Below are 22,943 nucleotides of genomic sequence, written 5' to 3' on the forward strand. Positions count from 1 at the left end.
CTCCTGAGCAGCATAGGCCCCGCTCGCTTTCCTCTGGGCTGCCACTGGAAAACTACAGAGATGCATTGGGACTGAACTTTTAATACTTTTTTTTTTTTTGTTTTGTTTTGTTTTGTTAGTGGGACTGAGCAGGCTGACAGCTTCCACAGGCCGGGGGCAAGAGCAGGCGAGGCAGCGACCCGGGTGCCACCTCCTCGCACACCCCGGGGGCTGCGCTTCGGCGGGGGACACCAGCCGGCCTCAAGCAGCCGCCTGGCCTCCAGCCCAGCCCTTCGGCCGCAGGACTCCCGGCACCTGCCCCGGCCCGAGGGGGGCTGCCCGGTCCTCTCCTCGCCTCCCTCGGCCGCCGCCTGGAGGAGGCGCCGGGGCCGGAGGGGGCAGCGCAGTGCGGTGCCTGCCTCCTTCCGCCTCCCTCCGCGCCGCCGGCGCCGAGGCCCGTTCCGCGGTGGCGGAGCTCGGGAGACCCAGGTAAGGGAGGGCAGGGGCTGCCGCCGTGTCTCTGCCCCTCGCCGAGGGGCCGTGGGGGCTTTTTGGGGTGCCCCCGGGCAGGTGCCAGGGGGAGGCTGTGGCACACGCTGCGCTTTGCACCTTCGCTCCCAATGGGCGGCGTTCGTGGGGTACAAGGCAGCGCCGTCCGGGCTGCGGAATCCTTTTGGATTTCGCTATTTCCTTGTTTTGGGACTTTTTTTTTGTTTGTTTGTTTGTTTCCTTGCTGTGACTTGCTGCGGGTTTTGCAGTGCATCCGTGGAGCTGCTGTGCTTCGCTGAGAGCGCTTGGCTGAAGGCAGGGTTAGCTCGGTGTGGGTGCAGCCACCCCAGCAGTTCCCCGGTGGGTGCGCTGCCGGGGGCTGCTGCTCGGGCACTGCCGCTGCGGTGGGTGACCAGATTTGGGTGCTTCTTCCCGGGCACCCCGTCCAGGCTCTTGTAGGACGGAGCTGGCAATCACTGGAGCCGGCAGCTGAGCTTTTCGGGCAGCCCTGGTCGCCAGCTCGCTGCTTGGAGTGACGGGTAGGTCTCGTGGTAACTAATGCTAATCTGCGATGTGCAGGCAAGTAAGCGAGAGTGTTTCTTAAATATGTAAAAACTGACCGCAGCAGAAATACAGATATATACGAGTTCTGGGACTGCTTGCTTCTTGGCCCTTCATTTTCAGTCTGGACTAAATGCTGCAGCTGTGCCGTACCCTCGGTACGGTGTGGCTCCGGGGTGAGGTGTTGCTGTTTAATTTCTCTCCGAACTCCCTACTGAAAAATGAGTTGCTGCTTATGGCTGGTGTGTAAGTATCGAGGCTATATTGGCCTGTTGGAGAGCAGGGCCCATGCAAAGAGCCCCCCAGCTACCCTTTGATGATTACTCCAGGAGAGGGGGGACATGCTCCCCTTTCTCCTCAGCACGCCAGCTGAGGGCCGCGCTGCCTTCCCTCCCTAGGCTGTCCTCCCTGCTCCGTCCCCACAGCGGCTCTCCTTTGGGCTTTGTCCTCCCCAGAGGGTTTGTCCTTGCAGCAGCTCCCATAAAGCTCTTCCTTCTCAGGCTGAGTGGTCTCCTGGGGCGTGTGGCAGGGTGGCCTGCTGTCCCCCTCTTCCAGAGCTCTGCCGCTGCTTCTCGTAGCCCTCTGATGGCTGTGGTTTGCAGGGGGAGAGAGCCCGCTTGCTGTCAGACTCTCCTCTGGTAGTCTTCACATTTCTCCAGGTTTTCATTGCAAAATTCATCTTGTAAGACATTAAAGCTCCTGGTGAGATAGCCATGCTTGTCTGCATTTATTCCTGAATGAAGGGGTGCTTTGCATGACTTGATAAATTTCTAAATGAATACTTTGAGTGTTTCGAACCAAATGATCCCTATGGGAGTTTGCCGGCTGCAACCACGGCAAATGTGGTTATATTTGGCACCTGGTTACTCCCTCCTTTCTCTCTCTCTCTTTTAAAAAATGCAATAATCTCACAGGTATGAAAATGAAAGACAAAGATTTGGAATTCAGAGGTAGACCATACTGCAGCTTCGGCCTTCTTTGCAAAGTAACTCAAGTTCTCATCTGCCAGACCTGACTTTGTTAGCCTTTCAAAAGTTACCTAAGGAACACTTTTTTTTTTTTTTTCTTCTTCTTTTGGATATTATTGTAGAGTTTAATTTTCTAAATCCATGGATTGTGAAGCAGCTAGAATTATGGCCTGAGTTATGTTACATTTTAGTTCTTAGCCGAATGCCCGTGAATTTGGCATTGCGATGGATCCAGTAACCTGGCTGACTGCCTACAATGGCTGAAAATGGAGAAAAATAAAATAGAGCTGATAAAACAATGTTAGCTGTATATTATTTTATCTTGCCCTGAAACAACATTGTATTCAGAAGTGCCGTGATAGTGTGGTATCCTGTGATTAAGGTTAAAATAACGGGGAAGTGTTTAATTTCACAGAATTGCTTGGAAGCACCAGACATCTCCCCCTCTACTGAATGTAGATGAAACCTGTTGCAGATTAGTTCCCTCTATGTTGTGTTAGCTTATATGCTGAATACACAAGATAAGGTGCAGAATGGTGTACTTTTTATACAAATGTTTATATCCCAAATATGCAAAATATTTTCTGTTTATTAGACAATGGAATTCTGTGCTTCTGACTGTCAACGCAAAGATCATGGAAAAAATGTCTTTAGCCTCTATTAACCATTGACCTCTAAGATGTTTTGCTACTTTTGTTTGTTTTGACTTTTTTTCAGTAACCTATTACATTTTCACTGCTGAAGTTGGAGCTGTGCTTTAAAAAAAGACAAGTTTGCATCTGCCAAAGAATCAGTTGTAGCAGTCTACAACAGGTATTTTGCAGAAACAGAATAAGAAAATACTGGTATAAAAATCAAAAGATATGGAAAGCAGTACTTGGATGAAGAAGACTAATGGTTAGCATTGAGAAGAAGGCCTGAGGTGGCTTTTTTTGGGTATATTTCAAAGAACGTACATGCTTCTAAAGGACATCTATCATATGCTTTGCATTTGTGCTACAGATATTTTAATTATTAGGTAGGTGCATATATTTTTAGCCAAGGTAGTGATAATTGTGCACCAAGTGACAGCAGCAGTCAGTCAGTCGTTGCACCATGGAAGTCAGGGAGTGATGTTCTTAAGTGGCTTGCTGTGGCTTTCTCCGTTGTGTGAAATGCAAGGGAGGGACCCTTGCTGCACAGGTTGCAGTGTGCTCACTGCAGAGGGGACTTCCCAACTTGCCTTAATGCTCAAGGCCAGGGTTTAATTCAGCATTAAGTATGTCACTGATAGAACTGGACACAGCTCTCCAAAAACCAGTGAGATTGTATTTGCAATCTCAAATTCATTTGAACAAATAATTAGCTCTCAAGAAATGTATTTTTGCTAATACTGGGTATTACTTATGACGGCAAATCCCCAGTTTACTGTGCTGGTCCTCAGGCAGAGCAACACTCTGGTTGTTTTCTCTGGTTATTTTCTAAAGGAAAATGCATTAGCAAAGAAAGCTGTGTGTAGGCGAGCGAAGCCAACATCTGGGTGGACACACATGCCCTTTCTGTCTGATGGGACAGAAGAGGAACTGGGGAGCAGAGGCGTGTGATTGAGCACTGCCCCGTGGCAATTACAGCTCTGGCAATTCTCAGTCATCCCCTGCCTCCGCTCCGCTGCATGGGCTGTGATTCAGAGTCAGGATGCAGAGGCAGGAAAATGTGAGATATCCATGTGAGATAAAACTTTGAAACACAAATAGGCTTCTCATACAGGTGCGGGGAGAAGGGTCTCATCGTAAGAGATGCTTTGGGAGGGGTGGAAAGCAGGTTTTTATGGTTTCCTAAACTCAGAAGTATGATGGAGAGGTCAGTTTCTTGCAAGCAAAGTGTCTGCTATGTTCAAACAGGATCCTGAAATCTCTGAAAGAGTAGCAGCAACCTCCTGGGAATAGCTCAGCCCATCACAGGCAGCAGTCACCTGTCTTAGCAAGAATGATGTTGCCTGACAGAAGTCTTCCCTTTCAACAACACCCAAATATTTAGGAGAAGAAAAACCACCACGCTGAAAAGATGCCCCTGGCCTTTATTCCCTCTTCCTAGGGGAAGCAGCAGGCTGCCAGCTGGGGTGTGCCGACCCAGTTCTTAGGGTGAAGATTCTATGCAAAGTTAAACAAACACAGGAAAAAAAAAAAAAAAAAAGAGAAAAAAAAGGAGATTGCAGCATGCTGGGGGTATGTGGAGCCTGGGCTAAGGGTTTTCTTGGCACTCCCACCTCTCCTTGGTCAAGTTTCTCTTATCGGTGGGTGTTTGGGTACCACTGAGCCACACGTCAGGTACAACTGCCTGCACGCTCAAGTAGGTCACAGGAGGGTTTCCTGTCAGGAGGGGTTTTGCTCAGCCCCGTGCCTTTTATGAGCTGTGATCTGATTAAATCGTAAGAAGACGTTAGATCTACGCCTTGGTTGCACCTGAATATAGGGCAGAAAAAACTGTCTGCATGCAGCAGCCAGCGGTGCTCATCCTGCACCATGACCTGGGCAGGGCACAGGCACCCTGCACCGCCAGAGGGCCTGCTGGCCCCTGCCCTGTTATTCTGGGACCTGCCCCTGGCCATGGGTGCTTGTTGAGCAAAAGAAGACTTCTTCTTTCACCCCCCAGACATCCACATAACCCATCATCAGATACACGTGGTAACTGCCCCTTGTTTTTAGCTGAATGCAGCTCTCGTGACTCTCTCTCCTAGACAGCCCTGTGTGAAAGTCTTTTTGTCAGCTTCTCTATGCTACAGTGGAGGTGAGTGCTTCAAATTCATCATGCCTAGGGTTACTGCTTGCCCTGTGAATTGCAGCATGTTCTATATCACAGGCTCAAGCTTCACATCCTTGGGGAAGGAATAATTGTGCGGGGGCTGGCTTTTGTCACCCCCTCCCCATGATTATGAGCACCTCTTCCAGCTGAAGACACAAACCAAACCATGGCCATTCCTGGTCCCAGAGTGGAAGAAGGAGAGAGAGGGCCTGTCCCATGTTGGGCTGTGGGATCCCATTCAGGGAGACGACCTCTGAATGTGTAAACTGAGCTGAGCTGAATGGGCTGCTCTCTGTCCCATGGCAGGTCCTTTAAAACTGGTAATCTTAAATAGACTTCGGGATCTCTTGGAAGTAAAAGGGCTGCCTATGCTGTACCCAGCAAAGCTAATAAAAAGAACATTTTTCAACATGCAGAAGTCTAGCACTCAGGTGTTGGGAGTCCTGGCTTCCAAACTGCCAATGCAACTTTCTGTTCAACTGCCTTGCACATAATGTGTCATGGGGTAGTGTTTGGTTATGCAGCCATGTGCTGTGTCTGATTAAAAACTGAAGTAATGGGCAAGCAGCACAACTGCTTCAGCTTCATTCAGGTATTTCTCTGGATCTCTTGAGTCAGAAATAACCCAGGAAGTCAGCATGAAGCAGGCACTCCCTTTGAAAAACTGAGAGCTAGCCCATAAAGGACTGTATTGTTTTACATTTACAGCATCTTGCCTTCACCCCTTGTAATCTTTCCCTCAGCAGGACTGGGTGTTGGCAGCCCTGTTGCTGTTGATGCCCTTTCCATAGTGTTCTTATGCATTGCCATAAGTCATCAGGGTGGATTGGTTGGAGTACAATGCTATCATGCATTAATGATGGTGTCACATAACGTCTTAAAGAGAATTTAAGCTGAATAAAACTCCTTAAGATGTTAAATGTCTTGTTACACCTGATGAGTGCTCTTGCCCCCTGTTTAGCTCACGTTGTCTGAAGCACCCCGACATCTGAGAGCTGACATCAAGGCGAGTGGAGGTAAGATGAGAAGCTCGCCACCTCATGTGAGCGAGGGCTTGGGAGAAGGAGAAAACACAAGATGACAGCACTGCCTCAGTTGCGTTGATTTTCAGATTCAGTGAGAAATTATTTCCCTGAATCAATACTTATGCATGTACTTGACAGCAGTGAAACTAAAGTCCTTTAGAGTTGCTTGTGCTGTATGTGAAGAAGGCATTCTTCAAGGTTGCATCCTGGATTTTCAGTCTTCTGTGCAAAGACTTCATTAGTAAAAGGCTGAAATGTAAGTAAAAGTTAAACTATTTAACAGAACTCTGCAGATAAGTTCAGGGTAGAACTCTTTGGGATCTGCCTCAAACACTTCAGGAAAACAGGTCTTGCTCTTCCAGTTACCTGTTTAGAAAGTACCCAGCAGTGTGGATTCTACTTAGAGAGGTCTTTTTGTATTTGCTTTTTATTTTTTAATCCGTATCCTAACATACACCTAGTTCAAGTGCAGAGCAAAGCAGAAACTGAAAGGCTTTGTTAACATACTAAAGAAAATGAAAGCTGCTGTAAATATAGTCCTTTGAGTCGCATGCCAGCTAAACACAAAGCATGACAAAGTGAAATTCTGTCTGGTAGCATTATTACTACAATTCTGAGTGCAATTGAGTGGTAATTTGAGCACCAAGAGCTGTGTTGTCCCATTTCAGTAAAATGAGAGTGAGGGAATTTTGAGTTGAGTTTCATCTGAGTTTCAGTTATGTGAAATTTTCCTTGTAACCCATCCAACATAAGAAGGTGAGAGAGGCTGGAAGCAGAAGATATGAATGTGGTCCTTGCCAACACCACTGTTTTGGTAAGTGGAGCAAAAATTGCACAGTTTGGGAAGCTGTGAATGCCAGATGTGCGAACAGTAGTACAGCATCTCAGATGAACTGTAGGCAGTCATTCATTTCCAATCCAAACTCTTGTGTTTGTTTCATGTAGCAGAGAGGACGTATCCTGATGAAAATGATGCAGGGGAAACTTGAGACACCGGAACTTGCAATATTTCCTGCCCCTCGCTTGTTGGCTCAGGTTTTCCTGGTGTACTGAAGACAGCTGTGACCAGCTCTAGATCTATCAGCTCTGTCTGTATGAGAGAAGGTGTGGGGATACTAAATAGGTGCAAACAAGCAACAGTTATCAAGTGATGTTACAGTATTGCCTCAAGATAATAAAGAGTGTCAGGGGAAATGTACGCATTTGTCAACCTGGACTCCAACACGTGAGTTCAGGTCAGAAGTTTATCATCTGAGTTAATTTCACAGCTTTGCCTTCAGCTGAATTTCCCCTGCTTATTACTGAGCTATTTCTCACCGTTGCAGCTTTCGCATGTTCCAGTGGGTGCTTGGTTTTAAATAGAGACAGAAACAATTATTAATATAAGTGCATATTTTTCATATTGATGGCCCTATTAATGAATGTGTTTAAACATAGTGTAGTTTCTGGTATATATATTTTTTAAATTCAACAGACATTACAATGAAAAAGGTATGTTATGCAAATTTCTGTCATTAATAGCTAGTATCTTACCACAAAGCAGCACATATGCTTACCTCAAGTTTGCCTTTTTCATGCTTTATTTTGCTAAAAGTGTAATGCTGGTGTACAAACACTGGGATGGCTCCTGGTGCACAGTGTAAGCAGGAGCTGTGCTTAATTTCTTGCTCACAAACATCTTTGACTCTTGCCTCTGATAACTTAACTTGTCCATGAAATGCATTGATTTCAGCCTTCCAGCTTGCTGTGAAGGTGTTCTTCATAGAGCATTTGGCAAAAGCAACTAAAGGGCTAACTAAAAAGAAGATAGGAATTTATTAAACTGCTTTTAATTTTGGAGAGAGAATGGTCAAATTTGTTCCTACAGCACAGTTGTTAACAGCTATTGTTACGGAGAAGACCTGAACTTGGCTTCCCTTTAATCTACATGTGTGACTAAGAAGGGTGGATACTTGACAAAAGATTTTAAGATCAAGATTTTAGCAATATGGAGAGTAGATTGTGGTCTTCCACAACCCAGAGGGAAGGAACATCGCGCCCCTGGAGCTGGTTCAAGGCCTCCTCATCCGGTCCTGAGCAGTTTTGCTTTGATATGAGAAATGAACAATGCAGCTGCCATCACTCCTCTCTAGCCCGTTGCTTATCCTGGTACTTTCTCTTCTGCAAGCCACATGCTTAAAATTCCCCCAAATTCCCTGAAAGCCAACTACTTGTTTGTAGTTTTTGCCTGACCTCAGGACCTCCTTGCAACTCTTTCTTCCCAGCCACATCCTTGCTTCTGTGGTCGTGTGGTGCTTAGCTGGGATGTAGCCAGCGTATCACAGATGGCTCTGGGCTTCTTTTCCCATACGCTAAGGCTCAAGCATGCCTGCATAGCTGTCACTGCAGATGCTAAAGCAGTCAGCTGGCTTTTGTGCTGCATGCGCTAAGAGTTGTCTTCCATTGGGAGTGTGGGGGAAAGAAAAAATATCTCGCAGAAGTTATAAAGGGATTTGTATCTGGATTCTGGTGGGACAGTTTCATCCAACTAAAGAAAATCTGATGATTGGAATGCTAGAAATAATATTAGCAGACAAACATATAAGGAGTTATGGCCTGCTATCAATTTTGGTATCTCTGAGGAAGTAGAAAGTTCCTTCACATTTCTGGTGAATAAAACAAGTGCAGAAAGAGTGCAGAAAGGAGCCAGTTGCTAGGTAAATAGCTTGCTTCCCTAGCAGTAAAATTGCAAGAACTGCAAGTTGATGTTTGCAGCGTGAATTAAAACCAAACTCTGTTGATTCGATGAAAGATAACCCTTAATTTTGAGGAACATCTCCAGATAACTTATTTCAATAATTGTGCGGATGAGTTGCAAGCTTTTTGACATCAGCCAGATCGTTATGCCTGGGTCTAGCGTGGCTCCACTGGACTGCATAGCTGGAGCTTTTGTAAAGCTAACTACAGACTAACTAAAGGCTGGCCTTTGAAGATGGATTTCATAACTTGTGTGTCACTGAATTTCCTGGTGGTGTTTGAAGAAATTCTAGGTGCTTCGTGACGCACCATGCTTCTACGTATGTAAGGGAAGGCATGAGATCATTTAAGGGTAGCCTGGGAAAGAGAGCGGTTGAGGTGAAGCAATAATCAATGCCAGCTTTCACTTCTTGTGGGATGTCCCTACAGACCACTTCTATGTATTCTTCTTGAGGCATGCAAAGTGTGTTTCTAGTTCATAAAGCCTTTACCAAATGTACAACAAATCCAGTTCATGGCATTCTTTGAAACCTATACATCTGCCGTGGAATGAGCGTCTCCAGATGTTTGTCCTTGGGCTCATCGTTGTTTTGTTGAAGGAGCACAGACCAGAGAAGCTGGCAACAGCCTGGCTAGGATCAGAAGCAGGTGCAGCATAATCTGCACCTGAGTGAGTAATTCCAGAGAAGTAATACAAGCGCAGGGTAGTGCTGGGCTGGCACTGCTTTGCTGCTGCCAAGAGCCAAGCCAAGATTTCTGTGGCTTCAGCTGTGCCGTGTAAATGTATCAGTGGCATTTTGCTGTGGTAATCCTTTGGTGCAGAGAGCAGACAGCCTATTAGAAGTATTTCAGGTTGGCTTATTGCTGAAAAAGAGTGTTCAAGCTAGAAATAGTCTCCTCCAGCCACTGACTGAGTTTTCTTGGTAGCTTTTAAGATGGCCATGGGTAATGATCTAGAAGGCTGGGTGCTGATTTTTGTGTGTAGGAGATTGTTTCTAGCTCCAGAATGAAGGGGCCTGGGGCCAGAGGAGAGATGCTGCCAGATGGTTAATATAGGGCTTACTTCTTCCTTTCTCCACTTTAAGTAACAAAACAAGATTGATCATATTCAAGTTAGTGAAAGTTAGTTTGGTATCGGTCACTTAGTGTGTATGGTGGGAGAGCAGAGAGAATTAACTTCAGAATTGGAGAGCAAGCAGTTGTTTAGTTGAAGTTCATCTTACAGTGTTCGCAAAACTTAAGAAGTATTAGACAACCCCTGCATGTGAAACAAGTCACTATTTGTATGTGTTACAGTATCTGTTAGGCCATATCAAATGTGTGCCTTGAATACTGAAAGCTGAGTTTATTTGTGCTATGACTTAATCACCTGAGATTGTGTAACGTTAGGAAAATCAAATTCAAATTATGAAGAAGCTGAATTAAAATTACTCCTTTACTACAGTTAAAAAGGACAGCCTCAGGCACTGACTTCTCTCCTTCTCTCCTTTTCTCCTTCTCTCCCTTCCCCCATGGATCTGGTGTGCTTTTCTTAAATTTGAAGTTTAGTGTACAATAGCAATTGACCTGTTACTTAATGGTGATCCTTAGGATTCCTGAACAGAAATAGGTTCAGCCTCTGATTTAGCAGAACATTTATTTTTTCATCACTCATAATCTCCAGTTTCCTGTAGAAGGAAGAAAAGTTTTTCCACAAGCATCACCCATTTGCCTTGCCAATCTCATCTCTGCCTGTGTTTTTAGTAAGTGGGTGTTACTGTTCCTCCTCCCTCCTTATCAGAAGGGGCTTTAAGGAGAAAGGCTGAGGCAGCGGTTCTGCTTTGCAAAACGTCCACCCAGGGCTGCAGGGCCAGAGGAGGACGGTGGAGTAGCCAGTGTGTTACAAGTGAAGTAAGTACTCTGCTCTCTCTCAGCTTCTGCTCCTCCAAGTCAGTGCCATGTAGGTCTGGGGGTAGTTCTCCCATCTTCCTCTCTAACCTTGCTTTAAATATGCTTGCCAGAACAAAGAGAACTGCTTCTTTTTGAAGGATGCAAAGCAAAGAAAACCCACGCACATACCTCCTCCCAGTTCCGACCCTGACCTGCCCCTTCTGTTCATGCTTTTCCATTTCCTCTTACATCTGTCAGCTGAGGGCCAGTTATATTTGTGAAAGGAAGCTGAGCTAATATTCCTTAGCAGACCTTTGTGCAGCACAAATCTCCGGAGCCTCTGCCTCCTCTGGCCTGTTGTAGTCCCACTGCTTGCAGCAGCATGCTGAAGTGTTGTCAATGCAGTGAAATGGCTGAGGCAATCATGTGACAACTAAAATATTGCTAATTTTCTGACATCTGATTTTTTCTGGCCATTGCAGGAGGTTCGGTCAGAAGGCTCAACTGGGTTTAAGTCTGTCTTGTAAAGGTTTGGTCCTCCTGTGCACTAAGGCACCCAAATATGCGTAGCTCTTGCCTGGAAGCTGGGTGAAGGCAGGAACTATAGCTAAGCCTGAGTTAATAAACCCTGCTGACAAACAGGTTATTTTAGTTTGTGTCAGGCTGCGTATGGCTTCTGGTGAGCCCAAAACCACAGATTCTCAGTAGAAAAGGCGAGTTCTGCCTGCAGAAGACCTGAGAGTGGGTTTCTTCTGTGGGAGGCACTGTTCAGTTGTGGAGCATTGCCTCAAAAGCTTGTCATAGTCTACAGCAAAGATAAGGTGCCGGAATAAAATTTGACAATAGTAGTGAATGCTAATAGCAACATTATTTATGAAAATAATGGCAGCCTTTAAGTGCTATATATGCTAATGAGCAGAAGGTGATGCAAAGCCACGTTACATATGTGGTAATAGAATAAAAGCCTAAAAAAATCAAACTGGCTTTGCATACATTTTAAATTAATTTTGCATGAATACAATGATTTACAACGACCCTCTATATATGTGTATACATATAAAGAGCCTTTTCCCCTATTCACATAAACCTTCACATTTTCAGGCCATGTTGTTATTACTCTGTGTGACGATAAGGGGTTGGATGACGGTAGAGGTTAAACTTTAATCGATGTAGCTGACGGTGAAAAGCAGCAAAAACTGTTTGCAAGCATTGAAAGAGTGTTAATAACACAGGCTTGCAGATCTTGCAGCCTTACCATCACCACTTGGCACACAATAAATAAGGTAGGGGGAGGAAGTTCATATTCAAAGAGCTTTGAAAGCCTTGGGCAGTGGGTTTTGCTTTTCTTCAGAAATGAAGCTATTTCCAGTCTTTGAAATCACAAGACAAACTCATAATAACTGGCTGCTTTAACAGATGTTTCAGAATTTATTTTTGCCCATTTTCCTCTGTCCCAAACTAAATTTCAGTTTTATTTTCTTCCAGCAAAGAACTTATAAATGTTGAAGAGGTTTGGATCTGAATAAACCTAAGGCATAACAGCGCAAATTTATAGGTGTTGCAGGGATTTTCTGTTGAAGAAATAGGAAAAGCTATAAATAGTTAGCTGTAGAGGAATGAGTAAAAATTGAAGAACTTGACAGGTATAGTGAAAATTGATCAGTACCTTGTTCTTCGTATGGTGTTCTGTAGTGTTGCTAACTCAAAGGTAGCAGTATGTAATTTAAATTAAAACTTTAAATTAAAAAAACACAGCATTTTCTACATCATGGATGACAATGTATTTTTTGTTTCATAAAACACAAGTTCATTTCCTAAATAATTTATTAATGAGGGAATTAAAGAAAAAAGGCGCATGATAAATCAGTGAGAGGATAACCTAGTGCTTCAAGAAATTCTCCTATATGTGTACGTGAGTAGCTTTCAGGTGAACAAGTATATTTTGTAACACCACATACTTATCTTGGAAAATCTTGAGTCAATGAGTTACCCCGTAGCCTGCTTACTTCTTTAACTAAGTGCAGTGCATGCAAATATGAAATTTATTTTCACAAAGTGTGTTTATATAAAAAACTAGCCCATTGGTACTTTGTCTTTCAAGCAGAGAGGAAGGTTTTTCAAACATTTGGGTGTAATTTTTTCAAATTTGTTTGAAAACAGCCCCCCAAAATTGCATTTCTGTCAGTTTAAAAAAAATAGTTTACATACGATAGAAGTGATTTCTGAGAGTCTGCTGTTAAAAGAAGAGAGAAAAAAAAAATCCAAGTATTTTTGACTTCTCCTTTTTTATGGCATATGATACATTTCAGATATCATTACAGTATTTTTCACTACCATTCCAACTTTAAAATTATAACAGGTTACGCTAAAGTACATTTTTTCTGTATTCATATTTCTGTGAAATTTGCAGTTTGAAAAGGGGTTAATAACAGTTCCCTTTTATTCAGTTGTCTTTTATTTTCTGGAATCTGCAATATCGTAAGTGGTGCAAAAAACCTTCCCTGCCATTTGAAACGCAAGGGCAGATCTTGCAATCCTTGCGTACATCCAGTAGTAATTATTCAAATAAGCCCGTGCTGAATACTCATGTAAGTAACTATTCACATGAAACTCAGTTTGTTGTTTCATGGTAAAGCAACATCAGCTTCAGCAGAAAAACCAGGGTAAGGAGTTCTCCTTTTCTTCTTCCTTCTGCGCTGTTTCTGCTCTCTACCCAGAAATGCTGTGTGCTGCTTATTTGCCACTTATGCCACTGCAGCTGTTTGCAGGGATACATTATGAACTTGATCAGTGAATTGAGTTAATTAATAAACAACCAAAACAAAAAGAAAAACCCCAGAACTATTCATGAAGAGTAACAGATTTGCGTCAGCATTACAAGGTACCACCTGTGTACTTAAGATTTTTATATTTTGATATTCTGACCTTTTGTTTTTTAATAACCCTGTGAATGAATGAATGTTGCATTGTTTTAATTAATGTAGTAGACTAGGTGATAAGTTTTCAATGTTAAATTCAGAGACCTGGAATTACTACCAGTTTGGACTGATGGACCTCAAACCTGAGAAGAACATTTGTGCAGGATTCATGAAACCCAAGACAGAAAGCTGAGGATGCCCATTTGCTAGAGAGGTTCTCTGTTGTGGTTGGCAGCCATGTACTAAGCTTAGTATTAAGACTAGTATTAAGACTAGTATTACAGCTTATAAGACTAGTATTACAGCTTAGTATTAAGACTTTCCACAGGAAAACCCAAACTAGCAAGCAGGTAAATGCTACAACCATCATTAAGGAGGGGGGTAAACTTAGAAAACAGAGCTCCAGCTTGATTTTATTTTTTCAGATATAGACAAATGTTTCCTCTTGAAGTTTGTTTTACGACTGGTGTGATAAGTATGCCTTGCCATGAAAAGCAGCAATTACTTAACACCTTGGGTTTGGAGAAGGTCCAGCTAGATTGGGATGCACTTCTTCCCTCCTAACTAGAGCTTCCACTGTGACTTTCATCCATTTATTCAGCTGTTTGAATGTTGCTTGTGCTTACTGATGGGCTTGCAATGGCTAATTGGCAGTTCCCAACTCCAGGAGTGGTGTTGCAACTCCGGGAGCTCTGTTGCAAAACCTAATCACTTGATGCTTCGGTTTCCCTAGTGAAACACTAGGTTTCATGGGTCGCATGCATAAGCAATTCTGTCTACAAGGAAAAAAAGTACTTTGTAGACCTTGACCAACATGGACTTAACAGATTTATCTTAACAGTTTATTATTATTATTATTTGTTCTGAGGAAAGTGTGTGGTGACTTCCTGGCCTTAAAGTCAAATAGTATATAAAAATCGATCAGTGCAAGCTGATGCAGACTTTTGATGCCTAAGGCTGAGTGTGTTTTTTGCTTGTTTTGTTTTACCTACAAAAGGTTAAGTGTCTGTAACTCTTCCTGATTTCAGTCATGATTATGGGTACTCAGCACCACTGCAAATTCGATTTTATTTGTTGTCGTGTAACTACGGTTGGCTGGGAACTGGGCAAGCCCTTGGCAGGAGGTGTTGTGAAAATTTTAGATGGGTGGCAGCATGAAACTCCCACAGCTGTTTGGAACAAGATAAGAATGTGTCATGCAGTAGTTTCATGGAGTGAGGAATGGTTTGGGAACAATGGAATATTTGGGGAGAAAAGTGCAGAAAAGTTCCAAAACTGTGCTGAAGAAAAGGAAGTGATGAGTAGGTTTGATAAGAGGTAAGAGTGATCGTTAAAGGTTCTTCTCAAAGAAGTTTGGAAAGGAGCTTTCAGAGTTAAAGGTGAGAGTTCAGTTGTCCTGAGCCTTATTTAAGGAAACAGAAATGTGGCAAGAGCCGTTAGCTTGAAAAAGCAGATTTCTGTGACTAGATACAGAGTCAAAGGTTGATTTTCTGACCTGGAAAACTGGTCTTAATCTGCAGAGATCTCTGTAGCAGTGATAAGTCAGTGTAGATAAATGCTTGTAGCAACCAGATGCAGACATGGGCTGACTATTTTTTATTTTTTTTAAACATTCTGTCAAAAGGATTTTTTTTTGTTTCTTTGTATTGTTAATTTGACCAAAGAGGGCTGGCAGTAAAGTGAAATATTTTAGCATTATCAGTACTGAGATCTGAAATCATAGCTAATTTTGAATCCTTCTTGTGGTCTCTAGGGCAGACTTCTGAGAGCACAATTTCTAAGGCAATTACATTTTTCATAAGTGTCAAAAGAGTAAGTTGTACTATAGAGAACACGGCGGTGTTTTTGAGTGGGAGAGCCTATAATGGGACCTCTTGTAGTTTGGCAAGCTTTATGCTGGTCTGAAAGTTAATACCGACTTTTAATTATTTGAACAGTGTTTGTATTTTTGGTTCATGGTAGTCTCCTTCTGCAATTACCTTTAAGATTGCCAATTTATTTTTGAAAGGGCAATAAAGTAGAATTTGGCAGTGTGAGTCATTAAAGACAATTACTAATTCAAAAATCAATCTTCCTCCCAAGAACACAAAGTGAGAGATGACTAACAAGATGTATTTGTATACATGCATCAAAGGAAGAGAAAAAGCAAAAAGAGATTGTTCATAATAATTCCATCATAATCTTTTATTTATGCTTCCTAACGTCTTTGTACTTCGTAGTCCCACGCAAACCACAGACTAATTCTTCAGCTTATGCAGAGATATGTCTTGAAAAGGAAGGGATGTTTTAAAACAGTGAACAGATACATCCAGCTGTGAGAAATGGTAGGAGTATGGATATGAGAGATTAACTGGCCAAGTAAAATGTGGTGGCAGGGTTAGACTGGAAGGCAAAGGGTGTCACTTCATGTATTGTCACAACAAATAATGGAAGGTTTGGGAACAAAGCAAAAGGAGAGGCACTAAAATGAATGTGTTTACATTTAACTTTATTTAAACTTTACTCCTGTAAGGTAATATCGTGAGGAGGCTTGTGGTTTTTCAAGCTTCTCTGTATGATGCTGTAAAATGTACTATGTTGTTCATATCAGAGTTGTGTCACCCCCAGAGAAAAATGTATATGTGGTGAATTTTGAAGTAGTGTAAGTAGTAAATACATGCATAAAGTAATCCTTGTGAGAGCTAAGAAAAGCTTTTTTTTTATAGGTCAGAGAGATTTTCCTGCTGGCATAGAGATGTGCAGTATTTAGCTAGGGCTTGGGTTTGCGTTCAGACCCTGTCCTCTCCTCGCCCACACATGGGAGATATTTGTGGTCACCGGTGCTTCAGCATTTGCTGCTGTTCCTTCCTCAAGTCGTAGCTTCACCCCGCAGCAGTGCTGCTCTGGTCTGAGCCGCAGTGGAGAGGTGCCAGGGTGCCAGGTCCCTGCCCTTGGTGCTCTGGTGGGTCAGGCGAACCTGCTTCCTTGTTTTCTTCACCACACGGCAGAAGCACTCCTACCAACACCTCACAGGCTGGCACGGTGGGCAGGGGTGAGCAGGCGAGGGAGAAATTGCCTTCCACTTCCTATCTGGCAGGGTGCTGGAGCCAGCCTTGCAAAGGAAGTAGCAGTTTGCATGCCTAAAGCCATCCTGTGGCTATCAGTCACGGTGTAAAATGTTAAAGCAGTTCCACTTTACCAACCGATCAGAACTGCCAAATATAAACGATTTAGATTTTTGATAGTCAACCTGAAGTCTTTCTAAATAGAAGATGGAGGGCATGCATTCAGCAATTTCGGAGAAATGGGCTTCCTTAATTCTCTCTTCATGAATGGAGATCTTCTAAGCCACTGTGTGAAATGTTCACTGATGTAACTTGTATGAATTTTCAAAATGTTTTTTACTGATTCATGTTTAATTTTCTAGAGCAAACTTTTTTTTTTCTTTTTTTTTTTTTTTTTTTCCAAAAATCAGTTACATATGTATGGGCCTTAATTAAAATCTCATTGCCCCAAGCTATCCCAAATGTGGACAGTGGCTCAGAACCTGGTGGTGGGATGGGAAGGATGGTGCTGAGTTCCTTCCTGGGCCTTCAGAGCCAAGTTTTGTGGAGATTTTTTCACAAGATGTTCCCTTTCAATGGTTTAAGTTTTGATATATATTAGGAGTCTGTTTAGCACTGTGGTGAAGAGTATGTTCATGTTTTAGACTATGTTGCATGTTTTAGACTTCTCACCTGTATTTTCTGTGACAAAGGCTACAGTGCCCTTTATTTTGTCTCTACGGGCTCTTTGCCTCCTGGGAATATGTCTGTGCAGCTCTCAGTTGAGCAATGACTGAACTTTCTTGTCTAATCATTAACTTTTGTGAACTTCCAGGTGCTTCAGATGAGCTCCAGCTTTCTGTGTTTTCAGTTAGTTTCATTTGTGAGTAGAAGCTCTTTTCACTACAGAAATCTACAGATCTGTGATCTTCCAAAGATACAGTAATTTGTTTCTCTCATCTTCACAGGAACTGATATTCAATGGCTAGAAACAAGAGGTGACAAGTGGCTGAAATGAATATGACTACTATTCTACAAGAGATCTTGATTAAAAGGTCGCAGCAGAAGAAGAGGACTTCTCCCTTAAACTACAAAGAGAGGCTTTTTGTACTTACGAAGTCTATGTTAACGTATTATGAAGGTCGAGCAGAGGTAAGCGATACGGATTTATACAATAGACTGCCTTTGTTTCTTTGTGCTTTTGTATTCTAATAGCTTTTTTTCTTACAGGATATCATACTGTCAGGGATGGATGGGGTGGGTGGCAACAATCGTGAATTACTGTTTCTCTTTTCTCTTTTTATAATGAAGGTTTATAGAGGTGTAAATAATACATCTGGTAGTTAGCATAAACTGGTTCCTAATCAGGATGACAAGAGCAAGTTAAAGCAGCTTTTACAGCTGATCATCAAGAACTGATTTCTTTCTCTCTCAACTTCTCTGATTTTGTTTCTGGGCATTTCCAACTGAAGGGCCTTGGCATAATTTTACTGCTGGCATTACTCACTGTTAACAATTAATTACTGACTGTTTTTAGCATCATTCTCTCTGAATCCAGCCTCTTAGATACTGTGTTTGAAAGGCTTCAGCAAGAAGTTTACATATTCCCCTTTTTAATGGGATGCCCTTTAGTCTTTCTGTAGGTTCTCACATAGTATCTCATGTAGGGTCTGTCCTCACTAAAGGGTTTATTTTAGCTTTGGTATCGCTGCTTTCTGGCTCCTGTTCATATATAAACTTCTTTTACATGAGTTCTGGAAAAAAAATTCAAATAAGCTTTCTGACTTTGCTAGGTAATAGGGCTTAATTTTTTTTCCTTCCCCCCTCCAATTTGGGCTGGCCAGCCCCATCTTGTACGTGGCAGTGAGAATGTCAACTGACTTCTGGGAAGTAACTGGCTTCTGAATTCAAACAGGAGCAAGTGCATTTGGTAGGAGCAATGCATTACAGACCAAGCTCACTAGAGATGGGATCAATTAGGGTAGACCATGCAACCTAGAAATTGAACCGAAGCTGGAAACAATTTATCCCTGGCAGTACTAGCAGCCTATCGCTATATAAATTCTACGTAAATTCAGTTATATGAGAAGTCACGAGTGTAAATTAGGCAGTTTCTCAGACCAGAATTTTTTGAATGAGCTCCAGACTCAAATTCATTAAGGTCACCTGTTTCTGAAGTGCCCCATTGTGCTGTTAGTGGTGAGGGACTGCATTTCCCACTTAACAGAGCCTACCTTCCAGATTTGTCGCAATGTGGAAAGCAATTAAAATGGCTTTGATAGCTAGAAGGTCACTTGCTGCACACTAGAAAGCCATTCAATGAAAAAATGTAGTGGAGATGGCTCTGCAACCTCTTGTGTCAGATGTCTTACCTCCAATGAAAGAAGGGCGTAGAGAAGAGCTAAGACTTGCTAACCCTGTTTCTTTGCCAACCCTTGCTAACCCCGTTTCTTTGCCAACCTTTGCTAACCCTGTTTTCCTGTTTCTTAATTCTGCTTGCGGCAGAATTGAGTTCAGTTACTGTGCTCCACAGAGGACTATTATAGCTGCCATTTTCTATGTGTAGTTTGGACACAGTCAAAGATTAAAAATGAGATACAAATTTATGTATTTTTCACTGACTGCTGCATTAAAATATGTACTGACTTTACAATGCAACTAATTCTCTGTATATATTTATTCTCTGGGCAAAAAAAAAAGAAAAAAAAGGAGATGAGGGCTCAGATGCCCTCTGAAACATGTCCTGCAGGCTTTTGTGTGTCATCTTACATTCAATCCAAAGAGAAATGTAACTAACAGGTTTTGCAGGTCTAGTTATCCTTCACAAAGTTACCCTTTCCAACTCTGTATCACCTTTCCCCTGCAGGTTAATACCCTTCAGCTAAGATACCCTTCCAGGAGACTCAGTGGCAGGTCTGTCTGAGAGGGGTTAAAGTGCTGGTTTTGCTCACAGTGAGATGGAGCGGGACAGCTCATAGTGTCCTCAGCTGTGGAGGCAGTATCTTAAAAGGTTCCAGCCCGAGACCAGGACTGTTGGAGTGAAACTATACATTACACCCACACAGCCCAGATGCTGAAAGAGTCAGGTCCATCTTCTTCCTGTCCTTGCCTTGCAGCAGCTCTCAACCTGCTTGAATTGGTCCAGGCACTTCTTGGGCTCTGCACTGCTCTGAATAAATTTGCTAATCAGCAGAAAGATACTTGATCTGTTTTTATTTTTGCTGGATGAGAGCTCTGCTGTGTTGACAAGCTGAATTAGCTCAGTGCAGGATCCAACAAGTGCCAGAGGCAGTGCCAGGTCGAGTAGGAGGACAGAAGGCTCCAACTGTTGACATCAACAAGTTGTTAAACTGGCTCAGCCATAAAATACAGCTTTACTACCTGTGCCTCAAAACCATTTATTTTCACTGTTCTTCCCATTTTATATTCTTTTAAACATTAATCAGCATTTTATTTTATGAAGAGTACTGTCTGAAAATAATGAGCTCTGCTCTTAGAGGAGCACACAGTGTTTAAAATCAGCAGTACTTGGGCTCAATTTGAGAAAAACTTGTCTAAGATCTCCGTCACACAGTGGTAGTTATTCCTTTGTGTCACTGGGCAACTTAAATGGAAAAAGGTTGGGGTTTTGTTATTATTTTTTTAAAGCCAAGTTGTAAATCTGTATTAACGGTAAAACAGATACATAATCTGGCTGAAGTTATTTATGTAAAAGATTAAAAAAAAGACATTGGAGGTGAAAGTAATTCCAGTTCCTCTGAATAGCTGGATGCTTGCTGCTGAAATGAAATGTGATTTACTGCTTGAATTTAAAGATGTGACAGAGAAACGATAGGTACAGACTGGTTTCATTTCAGGGCTGGTAGTGTTCAAAGTTCAGATTGGTAAGATAAGCGTGGAAACCCAAAGCCAAGAGGATCCCACAGCTGTAGTAGGAGCAGTTTGCTCAGGGTGGCTGAGCTCTGCTCCTCTAGGCAAGGATTTGATTCCCAGTGTGGTCATTGGCCAAGCTGAAGTCTTTCTTCATTTTTTCCATTTTGATTTTATGGGAATTTGTCAGAGAGAATTCAGGAAGAATACCCAACGTTTGTGTTCACGTGAATAATCATACTGCTTTTCTTTTTTATTTTTTCTAAACAAGATTAAATTAAATCTTTTTAACCAAATTAGTCAATTCTCAAAGTGTGGGGCAGGTTGGGATTATACACAGGGCAACAGAAGAAGAGACTTGGTATGTCTGGTGACAGAAGTGAAACATTTATGACAACAAAAAGCAGTCAACCATAGAAAACACTGTTCTTATAAATACTTCTGGGAGATCTCATTGATTCCGTTCTGTGCAGACAGTGGCGGGAGTTCGCTTGCTCTTTGACCAGAATCTGCCCATTATACAAGCACTGCTCTCTGCTTTTTCTGTCTTATGTCTGGCAGAGTGCCGTATACCTACTTGGAGCAATAAGCAATTATCTTATTTATAAGCACCAGTGCTAGCAAACAGGTTAAAACCTTGTTTAAACTTGCTCATAACCTATTTTTTTTTTTTTTTAAACATGTGCTTTGAAGCAGCTCAGGCACCCTGTCATGTTTGCACGGTGGCGCAATGTGCCTACAGTGAAGCTGAAGCTGCACTACGGTCATGGGAAGGGGAGGTGGTGCTTCCGCACTTAGAAATAGTGCTGGAACACAGGTCATGGAGGCAGCGTGTGAGCTAGCAATGAAGTGTAGCTACAGAATGATTAGAGTGGCTGGATTTCAAAGCACAGAAACCAGAGGAAGGACAACCTTGGTTTAGGTCATCTGTGCAAAGCTCTATAATTTTGAGTAATGCCATGGGAAACTTATTTTGCATAGGAAGCTAATAGGTCTTTGGCTTTTATGACTTAACTTCTACTGGGCATTATGCTTTTTGCTTTAAAATATATATACATGTATGACCTTAAGGTTGGTTAAGAAGATGGACATCAGAAAGCTTAAAAATAAAGATTCTTGAAGAACTGATTTGTCCCAAGTGTCACAGAGAAGAATTTTTAATATGTTGCCAGAAAAGAGGAATATTCTGTTTAAGCTGGAGATGGCTTCTGGTTTTGGCTTTCTGGCATAAATTCTGTGAAGCTGTTAACTGTAAATGTTGGGGAAACACTGTTATTGCAGTATGGAATTTTGCTAACAGTAATGACAAGGATAGAAATTGCTGAGTTGATAAGTTTCATGAAGCCTGTAAGGGTTTATCAGCTGCCAGTGGAGATTTTCTGTCTTTTTTCCCTTGGTGTTGCAAAAGTGGCTAATGAGTTGTGAATGTGATGGATTCCATTTGTAGTGAAGACAAAAATTCATCACGGTAAGAAATAACTGAATTGGCCTCCAAGCAGAGAGTGCTGATCATGAATGTATAAAATAGGGAAGAAGCGGAATATCTTCCTTTCATGAGTATGGAAGTGTACTATAAAACTGCTTATCCTGCAGTCAGTAAGATTTACGCTATGTACAGTGATCTCAAATATATGTTGTAGACTTACCAACCCAGCTTTAAATAGACTTATGCAGATGGTGGTAGTGACATGGGTTTGGAAGTGGGAGGTAGGAGGCTTTTTTGCACAAGCTGGCCCTTGCTTCTTGAGGATTCCTGTGCTGTGCTCACCAATGACTGCAGGATTCATTGAGTGCAGTGTAACTTCTCCAGATGATCTGGTTGTACAACAAAGGCATGTGGTGTGCTGGTGAGGAAACAAGGATAACCTTGATACTTTGAGGGTAAAATATTTTATTGGGTAATCTCTTTCTGATTCTGCATGATGTGAAAGCTCAGAATACTACTTCAGGTATGTTTCTAACAACTTTTCTTAACTATTTTCTTTGAAGAAATAAAATATTAATTTGTATGAAATTAATAAGCAAAGTTAAGAAATTTTGAAATAAGCCTGCATGTCTGAAAATAAAATATTTAATGCAGTTAAAAGCAAACTCATTCAGAATAGTTTTTGTATTTTTGATCAGCAAAGAAATTAGCTTGAGTTTTTAGTATGATGTTTCCCAAATTTCTCATTTCATCTTCAGGAGAGTACAAGTTTGAAATCTAAGGAAATATTTGTGGAAATAACTCCATGTGTGCATGGCAGTAGGTACATTTGGCCATTTGCTGTCAAGTGGCCTCTTGTTTTGTGTGTTCAACTTAAAATGCTCTGTGGTTTATTTTCAGAGGTGCCGTACATTCACACTTCCAGCCGACTCTGGAAAAAGCAGCCTTGGTGTTTATCAGGGAGTCTACCTTATCACTGTAATAGGAAATGCTTCTGTAAATATGAGCTGTGCAATTAATGGAAAGGAAAACTCACTTTACAGCTCTGCCAGTGTCCCTGGTGGCTGGTGTTCACCAGCAGACAGTGCAAAGTGCCAGATATTCTGCTTCACAGAGTGTATTAGCTGCTTCCTGAGCAGCATCTTTTATTCCTCTTGAATTAGCCAACAGGACAGACAAAGAAATAGCATCCAAGCGACTATGTCCACCAGAATGGACCATCAAGAGATCGTGGCTTGTCCTGCTTCTGCTTGTGTGGCCGTAGGTTGTACTAGTGTGAATTCTTTCTCAGAAGATGT

The 22,943-nt window shown here is 42.3% G+C and overlaps 1 protein-coding gene across 1 annotated transcript in view; it reads left to right on the plus strand.

Annotated features, from left to right (window-relative positions):
- Positions 1-406: 406 nt before the first annotated feature.
- TEC (tec protein tyrosine kinase) overlaps positions 407-22,943 on the plus strand; it is a 48,600-nt gene continuing 26,063 nt past the window's right edge. Inside the window, exons 1-2 of the mRNA XM_032187536.1 lie at positions 407-468; positions 17,318-17,501. Coding sequence (XP_032043427.1) covers positions 17,364-17,501 — 138 coding nt within the window. The 5' untranslated portion in view covers positions 407-468; positions 17,318-17,363. The remainder of the gene's footprint in view (positions 469-17,317; positions 17,502-22,943) is intronic.

This window comes from Aythya fuligula, chromosome 4 (assembly GCF_009819795.1).
Source record: "Aythya fuligula isolate bAytFul2 chromosome 4, bAytFul2.pri, whole genome shotgun sequence".
NCBI lineage: Eukaryota > Metazoa > Chordata > Aves > Anseriformes > Anatidae > Aythya > Aythya fuligula.